The 14,156-nt window shown below is 38.2% G+C and overlaps 1 protein-coding gene and 1 long non-coding RNA gene across 2 annotated transcripts; one reads left to right on the top strand and one right to left on the bottom strand.

The window, feature by feature from the left end:
• Positions 1–417: 417 nt before the first annotated feature.
• Positions 418–1,691, bottom strand: LOC144652056 (uncharacterized). Its single transcript, XR_013570443.1, has 2 exons — positions 1,526–1,691; positions 418–584 (listed from the first exon to the last, which is right to left on the bottom strand). It is a non-coding gene; the product is annotated as an uncharacterized LOC144652056 (long non-coding RNA).
• A 3,972-nt stretch (positions 1,692–5,663) lies between these two features.
• LOC144649042 (uncharacterized) lies at positions 5,664–13,578 on the top strand. Its single transcript, XM_078508503.1, has 8 exons — positions 5,664–5,805; positions 8,464–8,642; positions 9,089–9,275; positions 9,660–9,792; positions 10,259–10,361; positions 10,974–11,189; positions 11,997–12,115; positions 12,696–13,578. Exons 1-8 carry the CDS (start codon positions 5,792–5,794, stop codon positions 12,864–12,866), a joined length of 1,122 nt encoding a protein of 373 aa, XP_078364629.1. The 5' UTR covers positions 5,664–5,791; the 3' UTR covers positions 12,867–13,578.
• Positions 13,579–14,156: the final 578 nt, after the last annotated feature.

The following is a 14,156-nucleotide window of genomic DNA, read 5'->3' as shown; positions in this document are numbered from 1 at the left end:
TCTGTATTCCTTTTTTCGTTACATTTTAAATGAAATAATGAATAGAGAAAATAAGGAATTGACAGACCGAAAAAAGGGACTTTTGAAGTTTAGCTTTGTTAAAGGGAATAATGAGTACATATTTGGTACAATCCATAGAAGTTCAAACTGCTCAGAAAATAACTTAGTCCTTTTAACTCCTTAATGTTTTTTTTTTTAACAATTTCCTGCTATCGTTAGGCCTTGTCCTTATTGTTCAAAATTTTCCACAAAGTAATGCCACGAACTCCCCACACGCTCCAGATATCCTTTACCCCGCCCTCGAACTTAATAAACCATGATCATGTTTTTGAATGCGCATGCACTGAAATTTTTTTTGTGGTGAAGTCATTTTACCCATACTGTTCTTATCGAAAGCGAAGAATTTATTCATCCACCTTGTGATCAAACTCAGGTTCTTTTATTAATCTGCTACATTTACAAGTTTATTTATAGTTGCGGTTCTCTTTCCCAGTCTTCAAAGCGAAATCGTTTTTCCTTCAACCTTGCCGCGCTGTCATCCATTCTTGGCCGGAAATCATCTCGGGCAGGCTCCCTGTCATCACCTAATAAGAAGAAAGTGTTACGTAGAGAAAAATAAACAAGTTACAAAAAGCCTCTTTTCATTAAAGCCCCTCCCATCAACCCAGTAATAACTGCAATTAGTTTCAAAAAAAGTAGATGGCTGATTGTACGGATTGTACTTGGACTGCCTGCATTACAGATTCTGCTATGTTAACTGAGTTTTAACGAGAATAATAATTAAGACATCACGTCTTTTATACACGTTCGACGCACTAAAAATAACTTCAAAACGATATAAAATTGTTATTTGCTCTTCGAGACTCTTCAATGCATTTTGCATTTCGTGAATGTACAAGAAAAGGCACAGACCAGCCTGTTCCAGGTGAGCTAACCAACGAAGAACGGTGAGTGGGAAAAAGACCGCTCGCCTTTTTTGCCACTGGCCGGCCGCGGCCGGCCTGCATTCTTCGCGTTGCTCTGATCCTCGACTGGCCGAGGCTTGAAGGGGCTAACAATATTGTGAAAACCACGTGACCCGTGATAAACGCGCGAAAAGTAGCTAAGTCGTCGGGCGAGCCGTTGGGTGTATGATAGAGCCAAATCATGATTGAAATAAAATACATAAAACACTTTCGGTTGCAAAGAGGGTACTTAAGGGATACATAACGCAACACAAAATGCACAAGCTTTATTTAAACAAATCATAAAAGAATATTGCTTTCAGAATTAAGTCCACAACAAAGGGCCGCCCATGACGAAATTCTCTAGTACAATGCACGCTGACAAACTTTGTCCTCCCGTTCTTTTCAGCAGTAAGGGCAGTAAAAGTATATAAAGATTATAAAATAACGACTCAACGAACAAATCTACGGAATCGAGCGACTTTAACCCGGCCATAATGCTGCATAAAATTTTATTTGTAATATCCCGTGACCTGCATATATTTTACGAAAAACGAGACTATTTGAAAAGAACCACTTACGTTTCCCTTTTTTCGCTCCCATCGTCCATGCATCGGTGAAAGAAATGCACACAGCAGCAAAAACCAGTAGGACAACCAGGGCCTTAAAATGCTGCATCTTGAATAAGTGAGTGGTTCTTCGAAGAAAACTACACAACTATTGATCGACAGGATCGACGCCTGCAAGTGAATGGAGGAAAACTAAACACATTGTTTCTTTTTATGTGAGATTTTCAGAAACGAGGCAGAGTTGAACATGTGTTGCATAAGAGATAACTGTAAGAAAACCGGTTCCTACTTGATAAAGCTAGACTGTCCGGCTGCACAGACCAGTTGGATGCCGTCATGTTAGTGGGAGTGCAACTGACATGTGTTTGTGGGAAAAACGGAAATCGATTTCAAATGATCGCCGTGAAATTGAAATTTTGTATCATTTATAAATTTTAGGATTGATGACAGAAGTTTTTATTTAGCCAAATTTGACAAAGTTAGCAGTGCTATAAACCGTACAGTCACATTTTCTATACATGTGTGGCTATCTGTTTGTAACAGACGAAAACCCTTAATGCCCAACTTGTTCAGTTTTTTGTCCTGGTGAAATCTATTAAAACTAATGTTTGTGACATCAGATTCGGATTTTTATATACAAAGAAGTTGGACCTCCATGCAGCAATATGGCGAAAAATCTTACCTTCAAAGGGTGTTTTTTAACAGAAAAAAGAGAAGAGCGGCTGGTTGGCTTCAGTCAGACATGGAAAAACTGAAGCCGCAGCACTATTTATTCAATGGACATTAGAATAGATTCCAGTTATTTTTATGAAATAAAATTATAAATAACCTAATCATTCATCGTCTGCTGTTTTTAACTCAGCTACCCGTCAGGAAGCCATTTCAGGACAGACTTGCTTCATAAGCCAACTCCGAATTAGAACTGCCAATGCCCAGTTCAGTAGATGTTATCTGAATTGCATTTACTCGCCGTTTGATGCTACCCCATTCCTCCTAGCCGATTAACTTATGAGATTATTTAATCGTGTTTCATCGCAAGCGAGCTCAAGATATATTTCTGGTATCTAGAAAAACTGATTAATTTACAATTTACCTCACGCAATACACACGATAAATTTCAGGATGGCACAGGAAAATTTCGCCAGTCTGGTCTGATATGGATCTGCTTTGTAAGTAGCCATATGGAAATATCCTGATATTTCTGAAACATACAGATATTCTTAATATCATTATACTGACATCCTGAATTTTTTACTATGATCGGTCATGTACAAAGAAGTAAATCCTTACGTAGTCAAAGAATGGCAAGGGGCGACAGGCCACACAGTCCCCACAGGTGTGAAACATTTGAAAACCTTTTATATTTTTGCTCTAACGAGCATATCTTTCAAGGATTTCCTTTCTTAGAGGATATGATAGGCGGATCTTTAAAGATATTTTTTAAAAAGTGGTTGGTTCTTCATTATGTGCCATTTTTCTATTAAAACCTGATTGATGTTTGGCACTGATGGCTCGTATGTCTGCGAGTTTTCTTTTCTTGTTAGCGCTACCTAGGACTCTTTATGTGAAGTTTATTTCTGATAGCACTTTTCCTATCAGGTACATGTATGTTCTCTTTAAAAGTAGATTTTGAGGAATTTATTCTAAGGAGTCTCAGGAATCCTATTTTGACGCTTGGCGGGTGGCAAGAGGTGTAATGAGTATATTGAAAAGTTTCCGTTGGCTTAAAATCTGTTTTAATGTCTTTTGTTGATGTCCCACAGTGAGAATATATCGTCAATGTGGCGTTTCCAAACTGTAGGTTTTGCATGTGACGCTTTATAACGTCAGTTGCTATTTGTAATGGAAAGGAAGAGTTCAACTGATCTCTGTTCCGTTCCACCGTTTTTGTCCGGGTTGGGTTTTTCATACTCTCAAGTAGGATCGAAAATGGTACGTTCCGATTGGTCCTGGCCAGCCAATGTAGGTTCGATCCGTTTGGTTCTCAAGCCATGTGTGGTGTTTTTTAAAAAGGTTAGTATTTGTAAACGGCTAGCCTTTGTAACGTGTCTTTTAGAAATGTCGAGCAATCATTTGAAAATCAGTAGAGAGTAAATGTGTTTGTTCCGCTTAAATATGAGGAAATGTGTCGCATAATATGTGCATGTATTTTGGACGAGACTCGTGTACAAAACACGTACAGTACAATATATAGGTGTGATAAATTCCGCTAGAGGCTAAAACCGACATTGCAAAGCTTCGGAAAAAGGCAGCCGACTTTCGAAACCAATATGGATCAATATGAATGCATCAACAATAAGATAACTGTACAGGCCCGCAAATGATCCCGGGACCGGAAATGATCGCCGAAAATTGGACCGCAAATGGTCCCCGGACCGGAAACGTTTTCTGCAAATGAGACCGCGAAAAACCTAACAAAAAAAACCTACAGGATACTAGACTGTTGACTATAAAAAATGCGAAAAGTATTCTTGTCTGTCTGCTCAATGTCTTAACACCACCGCAGGCGGGGAAAACAAAAATAAATGGTTTCCAAAAGCGTTAAGACCGCAAATATAAAACTTTAAAAAAAATAGTCGGTTACCGAAAAAAATATCGAACGAAAAATATATCATTTTCAACAAAAACTAACTGACGTCCAATTGACCCAGTTGTTAAAAACACGATTAAGCCAATCCAGGATTAACATGAATTTTACTTTCAGTTTTGTAACTTTTCAGTAAGGATTTCTGTTTATATTTTCTATCCTCCAGTTTTGACGTCGACCAATCAATCTTAAACTCCACAAAACATAAGCAATAAAAACACTTTTATACAAAAGAAATTGAACCCTCGATTAACTTTAATCCTTGGTTAGTGTTAATCGGCTTTCGAACAACTCGACCCAGGGACTTAAAAATAGAAACAAAATAAGACGCCAACTATTGCAAGCTAAGATAAAATTTTATTGTACACTCCTAAAAAAGTTCTACGCCCTTTCTAAAATTCACAAACCTACCACAAAAGTCACGGGGAGACCAAATATCTCCAGGTGGTGATGGGCCTACAGAAAGAATATCATGTTTTTAATTTGTTGATTCTTAACTTTAATCTATTTCAAAATCGCAAGCGTCTTATTTAAAAGACACGACAGATATCATAAATTTTATTGAAAAGAAAAAACAGAGTGAAGAAAAGAACTTTTCTTGTATCAATGGACGTAACAAGTCTTTATTAATACAAATATACCACTAAACATGGGATATTGAAACGATACGACAATTTTTACCAAAACAAACTTCCCATACCCGTTGCCTTTGAGAGACAAATTCTAAGCAAAAGCGTCACAAAGTCTGTGGGACGTCAGCAAGAGACCTTGAACATTTCATCGAACAAGCTAACTGATCTCACACTTCCGATTCAGAGCAGAAATCTCAGACAACGAAGCTGCATTTCTCGCTATACAAGGGCGAAAGATTCAAGAAGCAACCGATCCTTGACATAAAAACACATTTTAAGCCAACGGAAACTTTTCAATATATTCCTTACACCTCTTGCCACCCGCCAAGCGTCAAAATATTCAGACTCCCACAAGAACAATCTACTTTTGAGGAGAACATCGCAAATTTCAAAACACTCTTGCTGGCATTACCTGATAGAAAAAGTGCAGAAATAAAATTCATAGAAAGAGTCCTAGGTAGCGCTTTTATAAATAAACAAGAAAAGAAAACTCGAAAGACATTTTGCCTTTTGTAACAAACTTAGAGGCATCAGCGCCAAACTTCAAACAGAACCAACCACTTTTACTACGCAACTCGCAAAATATCCGTGTGTATTATTTGTTAAACCATCGTCCCCAGAGGCCCCGATGCCTACGAACCTTATTATTATGCACTTTTTTTTCTGGTGGATGGGGGTGGGGGAGGGGGGGGGCGTGGTTGGTGAGCAGTTGTTTGCTCGTACGCTTCCCGTGACGTAGTTGAGCTCAGCATATTTTCCTTGTTCCGTGCCTGAGAGTTTACTTACCGTATGCGATCAGGAGCCATAATGGCTCCTGATGCGATGTAACAGTGTAGCAGATCGATGTCAGCGCAGCTATGGTGGTCTACAGAAGCTTGTCATCATGAAACTCGCGCGGAAAGTTCCAGTGAGCAGAGAGCTGGAACTAGTTCCCACTTCTCCCGCGTTGTCAACATTCCCGGTTGCGATGCCTGTCATGTTCTTGTCTATAACCCAAAAATATCCATGATATCTTGAGTGGTTTTGTGCAAGCTTTGCTTCCCTCAGTGGTGGGATAGTATGGATTCACTAAGGTACGTGAATTAAAACATAAGCTTTCCATGTGAATCAAAATGTTTGTCATTTGGGCTCCATCAGTGATCATGTCCTGCCGCCTACAATAATTATATTCACTGCTGAAATATTGTCTTGTCGAGAGTCAAGCTCCCCAAAGTAAGCTTACTGTAAGTAAGGTAGCTTTAATTGAGATACAAAAAGACCAGTGCTACTAGTCAAATGAAACTTACTGAATATTTTCAATGTAATTTTCGTTTAGGCGTTACGTTTTTGCCTTTAATAAATTTTTGTCCGGATTTTCGGCTGTGGGTTTTAATGCTTCAACCTTGAAGCTGTCATTCAGTGGACCAGTTGTGTAATCAAAAGCACGGAGCTACTTTACATAATAATTATATAGCTGTCAGTAAATCCTATATTGTCAGCGCAGCTATTTTTCCTTAATTTCTGAGAACTGTCCAATTTGGGATTAAATTTGGATAGTTTCGAATAGGACTTTCAGGTAAAATGCACAAACTGTCCAATTTAAGAAAAATTGGACAGTTTTGTCTCAGCCAATCAAATCGAAGGAAAAGCGACATGTGACGGATATCAGCCAATTAGCATTAAGCATAGCGTCAGCCCGGTAAACTTGTCGCATTGTTAGTCGACAATGGCGGAATTTTTAAGGCAAGTTTGCTACGTTTTTCCATTCCTTTTGAGCTTTCCAGCAATAGTAACAACAAAGAGAAATTTTCTACGTTGTCAGAGGAGGAGCTAGCTACACTAAGAAGCAAAAACTGACAGCAAAATGCCTCTAATAGTACAAAACTTGGGTGAACGTAAGTGCAACGAAGGGAAGCAAGAAATCTGTCAGATATTCATCGCCACGAGCTGGATGTAATTCTTTGTCGTTTATGCTGAAATTCGAAAAGAAAACACGGCCATGAAGTATGAACGAAATAGTGGAAAGGAGTATGTCAGATTCAAGAAGTTGTAAAGCTCTTCGGACACTTTGTTTACGACTTTCGTTGATTGATGCAGTGTTTTCACTCACTTTGTAGCAAGCTTCGCAAACTCAGGTGAATAAAATTGCACTGTTTTGTTTAATTTTTATTCGTGAAGACAATGCTTTGAGTGAGTTGCATGTGCTGTGTTATGCCTACTATTGTTGAATGTTTTTCCCGCTCTGGACATATAAAAAAGTTTATTGTTTACGCTGGTTTGACTGACTAAAAGCTATATAATTAATATGTAACCGGACTACATGCTTGTCCAATTTGGAAATAATTAGATTCAAAAAATTCCTCTGACAGCCAAATTGGACTCGGCCTACGGCCTCGTCCAATTTTGGCTGCCCTCGGAATTTTTTTCATCAAATTATTTCCAAATTGGACAGCATGTAGTCCAATTACGTATACAAAAGCCTACTGATTAGTTCACTTTAGGTATCTTAGATTTACTGTGTAAGTTACAATTTGTAACTGCAGAGCTTTGGAACTTAAAATTAAGGCTTTGGATATAATCTTCCAATGATTGGCTATTTGTTATCTACAAAATATACGTCAAATATTTTTTCTTTCTTAAAGATAAGGTATGACAGCATGATATGTGCACATAATTGAATGCAATCCTTATCATAGATAAACTTAACAAATCAAGTATGCAGCAGGGATATGTCAGTGGTAAGAGCACTTGCCTCCAACCCATTTGGCCTGGGTCAGGTGTCATGTGATGGTTGGGGTGTTGTTGGTTCTCATCATTATGGCAAGTGTTTTTTCCAGGTAGTCTGGTTTTTCTCCCTCAATGAAAACCAACATTTCTAAATTAGTTTTAAAAAAATGGAAATATGAGGGTAACAGGTTTATCAGTTGAAAGACTGTTTTAAATTATTTCATTGCTAGCTTCATCATACAAAATGTATAGCCTGATGCAAGTTATATCAAAGGAGAAATGTCACAGTATATTACATAAAGAGATTTTTCTGATTCCTTCTAAATTGAAGAAAACCTCAAAATAATAGTTTTCTAACATAGAAAAACAACACAGGAGTAATAAAAAGGCAAAAACAACCGCTCTCAAGAATGGTTTCGACTGATAAAGATTAAGACAAATTTCAAATAAGAAAATTTGAAAAACTTAATTGCCAATTTTTTCAAAATGTGTTGTCCTGTTGTAGCTCCTATAAAGTGGGTTTGGGAGAACCCAGTCTGTGAACCTGAACTGCATGTGACTGGCTGACAAGGTTCATACAGGGAATTTTCAAGTTTTCCCAAATGCTTCCTATGGCATGTAAGGCACAAATTAATAGCAATCAGTAAACAATCTTCTTGGTGTGATTAAAATACACAGTTTGGTATCTTGGCACATACATGTACAAATAGCAAAAGTATATTATTAAAATTTTTATAATTCAATGTCGAGACAGCAGCAGAAATGTAGAAATTTTCAAAAATAATACAAGTTTTTTAATTTTCACAAACATGTTTCGATGGTACATCCGTCATCATCAGTGTGCTTTAAATAACTGTAAACTTTCATAACCGTCACACCGACAATGACGGATGTACCGTTGTTTAAAACATGTTTGTGAAAATTAAAAAAGTCGTATCATTTTTGAAAATTTTTATTAATAATTGTTTTAAGTGATTTTAACAGGCTAAATCTTCCTATTTTGGCCCTTAATATTCTTCTGATAGGAAGAAGGTTGGAAATTTCATTGCTGGTAATGATACCAGCCAATCTCAACAAACAGATCAACAAGGAGCCTATGATGGTAAAGGCAAACACACTCCCCTGCCTGTCGACCAGTACTTGTTCTCAGGAATGAGATTTACCATTCACTCTCTCACTGTTGATGTCACCACAGTTGGAAAGAGTAAGTACAGTCGTGATTTTCTAGGTTTAGTTGTTGGGGGGGGGGGGGGGGCCCCCCCCCCCAACGTAAGTTTAGCTGTGTATTAGGAAATATGTAATTAGCTTTTTGTAAATTGAAGTGGCTTTCATGATCACTTGAGTGATCAAAAGTTATTTGCTTTTACTTTGGGTTTGCATTACTATGCTCATTTATAAACTTAAAAATCTCACGCCACTTTCTCAGCCAATTAGAAGTAAAATCAAAACCAATTGTGAGTAAACTGGCGAACATTTTCGTGCACTTCGTGAGGACTTTATGTAAATTTACTTCAAGGTTTGATTAGTTGTTAGTGTCCCTCGTGATTGGTCTGAGTAATGACTTTGGTTTTGGTTTTACGACGCTAAGCTGAAAACTGTTCTATATGTCACTGACACAAGATGATCTCATTGCTCATTCGTATATATCAGCTACTTTTGGCCTGGTGAGTGGTCAGACAAGTGTTGCCTCAGATGTTACCAGCAAGTACGGCAAGCTTGGTGAACCTTATCAGCAAGGCTTTGTTCTTGAAACATTCAAGGCTACACCAGGAGTTGGCAAGATAGGATGGAATGCAAGTGAAACTCCTTATCAAGGCATCTTCTCAAGACCACTTGGGTAAGGAGAAAACTATGGTTTATCAATGGTACTAGCAAACAGGCTTCATTATTCTTGGTGGGTTATTCCAAAAAAATCACACACCCCCTCCGGACAGATGGCAAGGTTTTTCAAGCTCCTTCCCCATTGCCCGGATTTTCTTGGGCAATATACCCTCTACCCTGCCCCAATTTACCTAATTTTGTAAAGCCATAAAATAAATGTCACTTTTTAATGGGCTTTTTATCAGGCTAATCTTCCCCCCTCCTGCCCACCCCAAGAATTTTCCAAGCCCTATCAGTTGGAGAAAGTGGATTTTTCTCTCCTGCAATAACCCATTGCAGCTGTGATTGGCTCATCTCACTTATTAACAACTTGTTTTCTGTTGTTGTTGATGCCAATCAGTGTTCCAGTTTATCACTCCTGGCAGTTACTTGTTGTAAAGTCAAGCATACAAACTGTCGAGCGGGCGGGGCTGTTGGATCAGTTGTCTGGTCGAGGAAAGGATGTTGCTAATCAGTCAGGCATCATTTCAGTAGTGAGTAATTTTTTTGTTAACCGCTGATAGTTCATCTTTGCAGGGCATTAATTAGTTTTCCATGGTTAAAGTTCTTGAAGTATGTTTAAAAATTTGTAGGGTTTTTTTGTTGTTGTTTTTTGCATCTCTCCAGTTGCGCCATATCATGTTGTTCTGGAAATCTGAGACTATTGGCTGGGCATGCTCTGTAGATTTGAGATAAACTGCAAGCATAAAGTGTTTTGTAAACAAAATGACTTTGATACTCCATGTGCATAATCACAAGGAATTTATTTTGACAGTGACCAAGTTCTTTCAGAGCATGCTGGGAAGAAGGAAAGAAGATTATCCTTGTGCTTAGAAGCATTGTGCACAACCTCTGATACTCCAAAGTTACAATAATTTTTATGAAGCTGATAATTTGGTGGTACTGTCAGCTGGGACTTAACTATTGTTAAACATTGTTTTTGTTGTTTGTGTATGTTAGATTGCTCAATATTGCAAGCAAGGTGGTCGCTTGGTGTGTGTGGAGTTATCAGGACAGAAACAAAGCAAAGGAGTTCTAGGGTCCATTGGTGGGAAAAGTGAAGGTAATGTCTGACCTCTTAACTCACACACTGCATTGTGCGACAAACACAAGGTGGCTACTCATAAAAAGATTTTGCACCAAATCCTATCCTGCAGTTGCTGTCATTCTGAGTGTCAATGATCAAAAACAGGATGATATATCCATTTAATTATTTAATAACTTTGAATTCAAAGAAAAAGATTTGCAACAACTAACTCACACTTCCTAGCTCAGTTTGTTGTTTGGTTTGAAGAAATATTCATACCTACCCCATGATCCCAATGAAGACAATGAAGGTCACTGGAATTCCAAGGGGGTAGCAGGCTGGACCTGGGTGGGTGCACATAGTTCACAACAAAAACACTCTGTGGAGCTAAGGAAGGACTAATAGTTTAATTTGACAACCAGGAAATGGGCCAATAATGGCTCACAGTCTGGAGATGATTGTTTTATTTCCTCCCAGACCAGCTGATAGAACTAACACTATCTGACAATAGTTGTAAGTTTCCTGATGTGCTCATGCCTTCTGTAATTTCTCAGTTCAATCACCGTGTTAAATTATGCATTCAGGGATTCGTTAAAAAAACACAAGGTAGTTTTGCAGTGATCACATAACTGTTATTTCTGTTTGTAGTATTTGGCTGTGACGTGTTCTTCAACATGCCACTTCACCCAAACCCTACACTGTACACCTACCAGCTTGTTAACGTTCCTGTGCAAATCATGTATCTCGGACCTGGAAAACTTGTTAAGGTCACATGTGACTGGATGGCGCACTTTACTCAGCATTTGCATCAGGGGTGGAAATTGGTGGACATCTTTTGGGACCAGGGAAAAAAGAGCCATGGAGGTATTATACAACTATTTACTTCTAGACAATCCTGGTCTTGGTTGTTCAAAAAGTGTATAATTAACAACAATTCACCTGGCTAGTGGCTAGTGGTGGATATTTACCGAGCCGCAAGTTAAATATCCACCACTAGCCACCTCCACTTCTGTCAGTGAATAGCAAAGGATAATCAGAGTTTGAGTAGCCAAGAGTATATACTAATTCCCTGGATAAAATTGCAAATAACTTAGCAAAACCAACAACAGTATCCACTGGATTGAGTGATTTTACCATTCATAGCCTTATCCACCATTTTAAATTGGAGGCCATTATAGGAAGCTCTGTATTGATTAGAACTTTGCATCTTATTTTGATTTTTAGGACGTCTTGGGTCTTCGCGCAATAATCTGTAAATATGCTGCCCATGTAGTAAATTATAAACAATATTTTAACTGATCATTATCAAATATCTCTGAGAAACCCATGGTGTGTCAGTCCTTTCATAGAAATCACTTTTATGGGGAACAAGAGGGGTGGGGAAGTTTATGAGTATTGGTGGTGGTGAGAGGGTATTTCTCTCCATGCAAAGTTGATATGTTATAGGTACTTTAGCTGGGTAGACTCTGTTTAAGACCTTTGCGACATTTGGCAAAAACAAAAAAATATATTTAAATTGCATTCTTTAGATATTTTATAATGAATAAGAATATGCAGCTCAAACATGGCTACTACTTGGTGTAAGCCTCACTATTATGCTCGCTGACCCATTCTAGAACTGTATTCAGATTTACTGACCTTCAAGTTGTCTTTGACTGCCTTCTCTCCTAGAATTTTCTCTCTCTGGAGACCACAATTCAGTGTGGTTTTTTGAGAAAGAATTTGCAAAAATGAGGGATCCTTTCCCAACATATCAAGGTACCATCATCGAGTACCAACACACAGTCAAGGTATGGACTTTGTCTTTTATCTTGGGGAGGGTCTTGAGAGGGTCACTGCCGTGCAGTTCTCTAACCCTTGCAGTGGCTGATCCAGACCTTCAGAAAAGGGGGGTGGCAATCATCTAGACCCTGGAATAAGGGGGAGGGGGTGCTCTAAAAAATTTTTTTCTCTGCCCTACAGGCCCATTTTTGGCCTAAATATAAGGTGGGGACACAGGTCCCCGGCGCACCTCCCCTAGATCCGCCACTGTCTTACAACACTCTGTTCCAAAGCAATATAGCTGGACAGGTTTCATATGCCCTGTTCCAAACAAAAATGTTTTAAAACCACAACATATCTAGTAATGCATACCCATACAATCATACAGCTTACAGAGGAGTACCTTTTCTGGTTGTTGAACAATTTATTGCATGCTATTCTTCTAACTATGCCATGCACAGTGCAAATTTCTAAACGCTATATGTATGTTATGGTTAAAATTAATTCATTATCACGAAAAAGGCAAAATAAATATCCTACTGGTTTGAAAACTTTTAAACCAAAAATAAATTTAAAGCACAACATTAACACTGTACTTTTTGTCGACAGCTGGGGTTCTTTGAGACCAAGGCCAAAGGAGACTGGACACCAATGATAACAGAAATGGGCAACAGAGGCTGGGAGTTGGCCTGCATGTTAGAGACACCAGAAGTCACCAAAATAGGCCTAGGAAACATGACGTTTAAGGTGTTATTTTTCTTTCAGCGACGTGTCATGTAAGGCCAGCCCCAACCATTGCACATCCCCCAGGGAATGCCTGGAGGTCACTATGCTCCTCCCCCTGGGGCTCAGTATCCCATGGCAGCGCAGGCAGCAGGGTACTACCCCGCTCAGGGACAAGCTGCTGCTCCCCCACCTGGTGGATATCCAAACTATGCACCACCACCTTATAGTGCTGGGCCAGAGCCAAGTGCACCCCCTCTCCCTGAGAAACAGTAAGAATGTAGTACTTCCCCCCTTTTAGTTACTAAATTGCACAGCAGAACATACAGTCAAGTAGAAAGATTTAAGAATTAAAATATGAACTTATACATTACCATTATTATACTAAGTTTAAAACTTGTAAAAGAATATAAATTGTAGTTGGAAAGATGTATATGTACACTTTCTTACTGCCTGGTGACACATAAGACATCATGTTGTAATAATTTTATTTTTTAAAGAGAAATTACTTCATACTGGATTTTAAGTAAACATCTTTTAGCTTCAGCTTGTCACTGTATGGGACAAAAGGGTTAGCACTAATTGGCTGCAAAATAGCCCTAATCACTCAACCACACTGCCGCCTTATTATTCTGTTAGTAAGTTTTATAATAATTATTTTAAAGAATTGCAATCTCATGTAGGCCAACATTTCCTCAATTTGAATGAACATTACCTGCAATCAGGCATCTTTTTTGGGGGAAAGGGAGATGAGAAAAAAAAAAAAGAATGTGCCTGATACTGGGATGATAAGTAGGAGGAAGAGCATGCAGGCTAGAATGGACATGATTATTTTCTCCAGTTTTTGTGACAAGAATTTTAAGTAGGATCCAGAATGCATTTTATTGCTGTAAATTTGTCATTTTATTTTTTAAGGGGAAACCAACTCCATTCAGGTTGGTAGTGTCATTTAATTTAGCTGCGAAAACTAGTAAGAAGAGAAGTTTATCTTTATCAAATTACTACGCCTTTTAGTAACATGTGACCTCTGCTCAATCAACACTTGCAGTTTTTGTCCCATAAGTCATCTAAAAAATTCAATGGTTAGTTGGGTTTTGAGTTTCAGAGTTTGCCTTGTTATTGACAGTGCAGTAACTTGAGATTATAAATTTTGATATAATGAGTTAATTTAGATTTCATTAAGAAATGCATTTCAATATTTATATAAAAAGCACATAGTGTCAAAAAAGACCAGCTTGTGAAGCTACCGGATTATTATAAGCAGATATATATTATAAGAACATATAATGGCCACTCTTCTCCAAAGAAGAATGTATACAAATTTTCCTTCACACTGCATAAAAAAAT

The sequence above is a fragment of the Oculina patagonica genome, chromosome 4 (assembly GCF_052425735.1).
Source record: "Oculina patagonica isolate OP01 chromosome 4, crgOcupat, whole genome shotgun sequence".
Lineage (NCBI taxonomy): Eukaryota > Metazoa > Cnidaria > Anthozoa > Scleractinia > Oculinidae > Oculina > Oculina patagonica.
The sequence above is the reverse complement of the archived record's forward strand: the minus strand, read 5'-3'. Positions and strand labels throughout refer to the sequence as shown.

Excerpts from the sequence above, each read along its gene's own strand:
- LOC144649042 (XM_078508503.1), top strand. Across the intron at positions 9,793-10,258 it reads AGTCAGGCATCATTTCAGTA|ATTGCTCAATATTGCAAGCA; the intron begins GTGAGTAATTTT and ends TGTGTATGTTAG. Across the intron at positions 11,190-11,996 it reads GGGAAAAAAGAGCCATGGAG|AATTTTCTCTCTCTGGAGAC; the intron begins GTATTATACAAC and ends CTTCTCTCCTAG.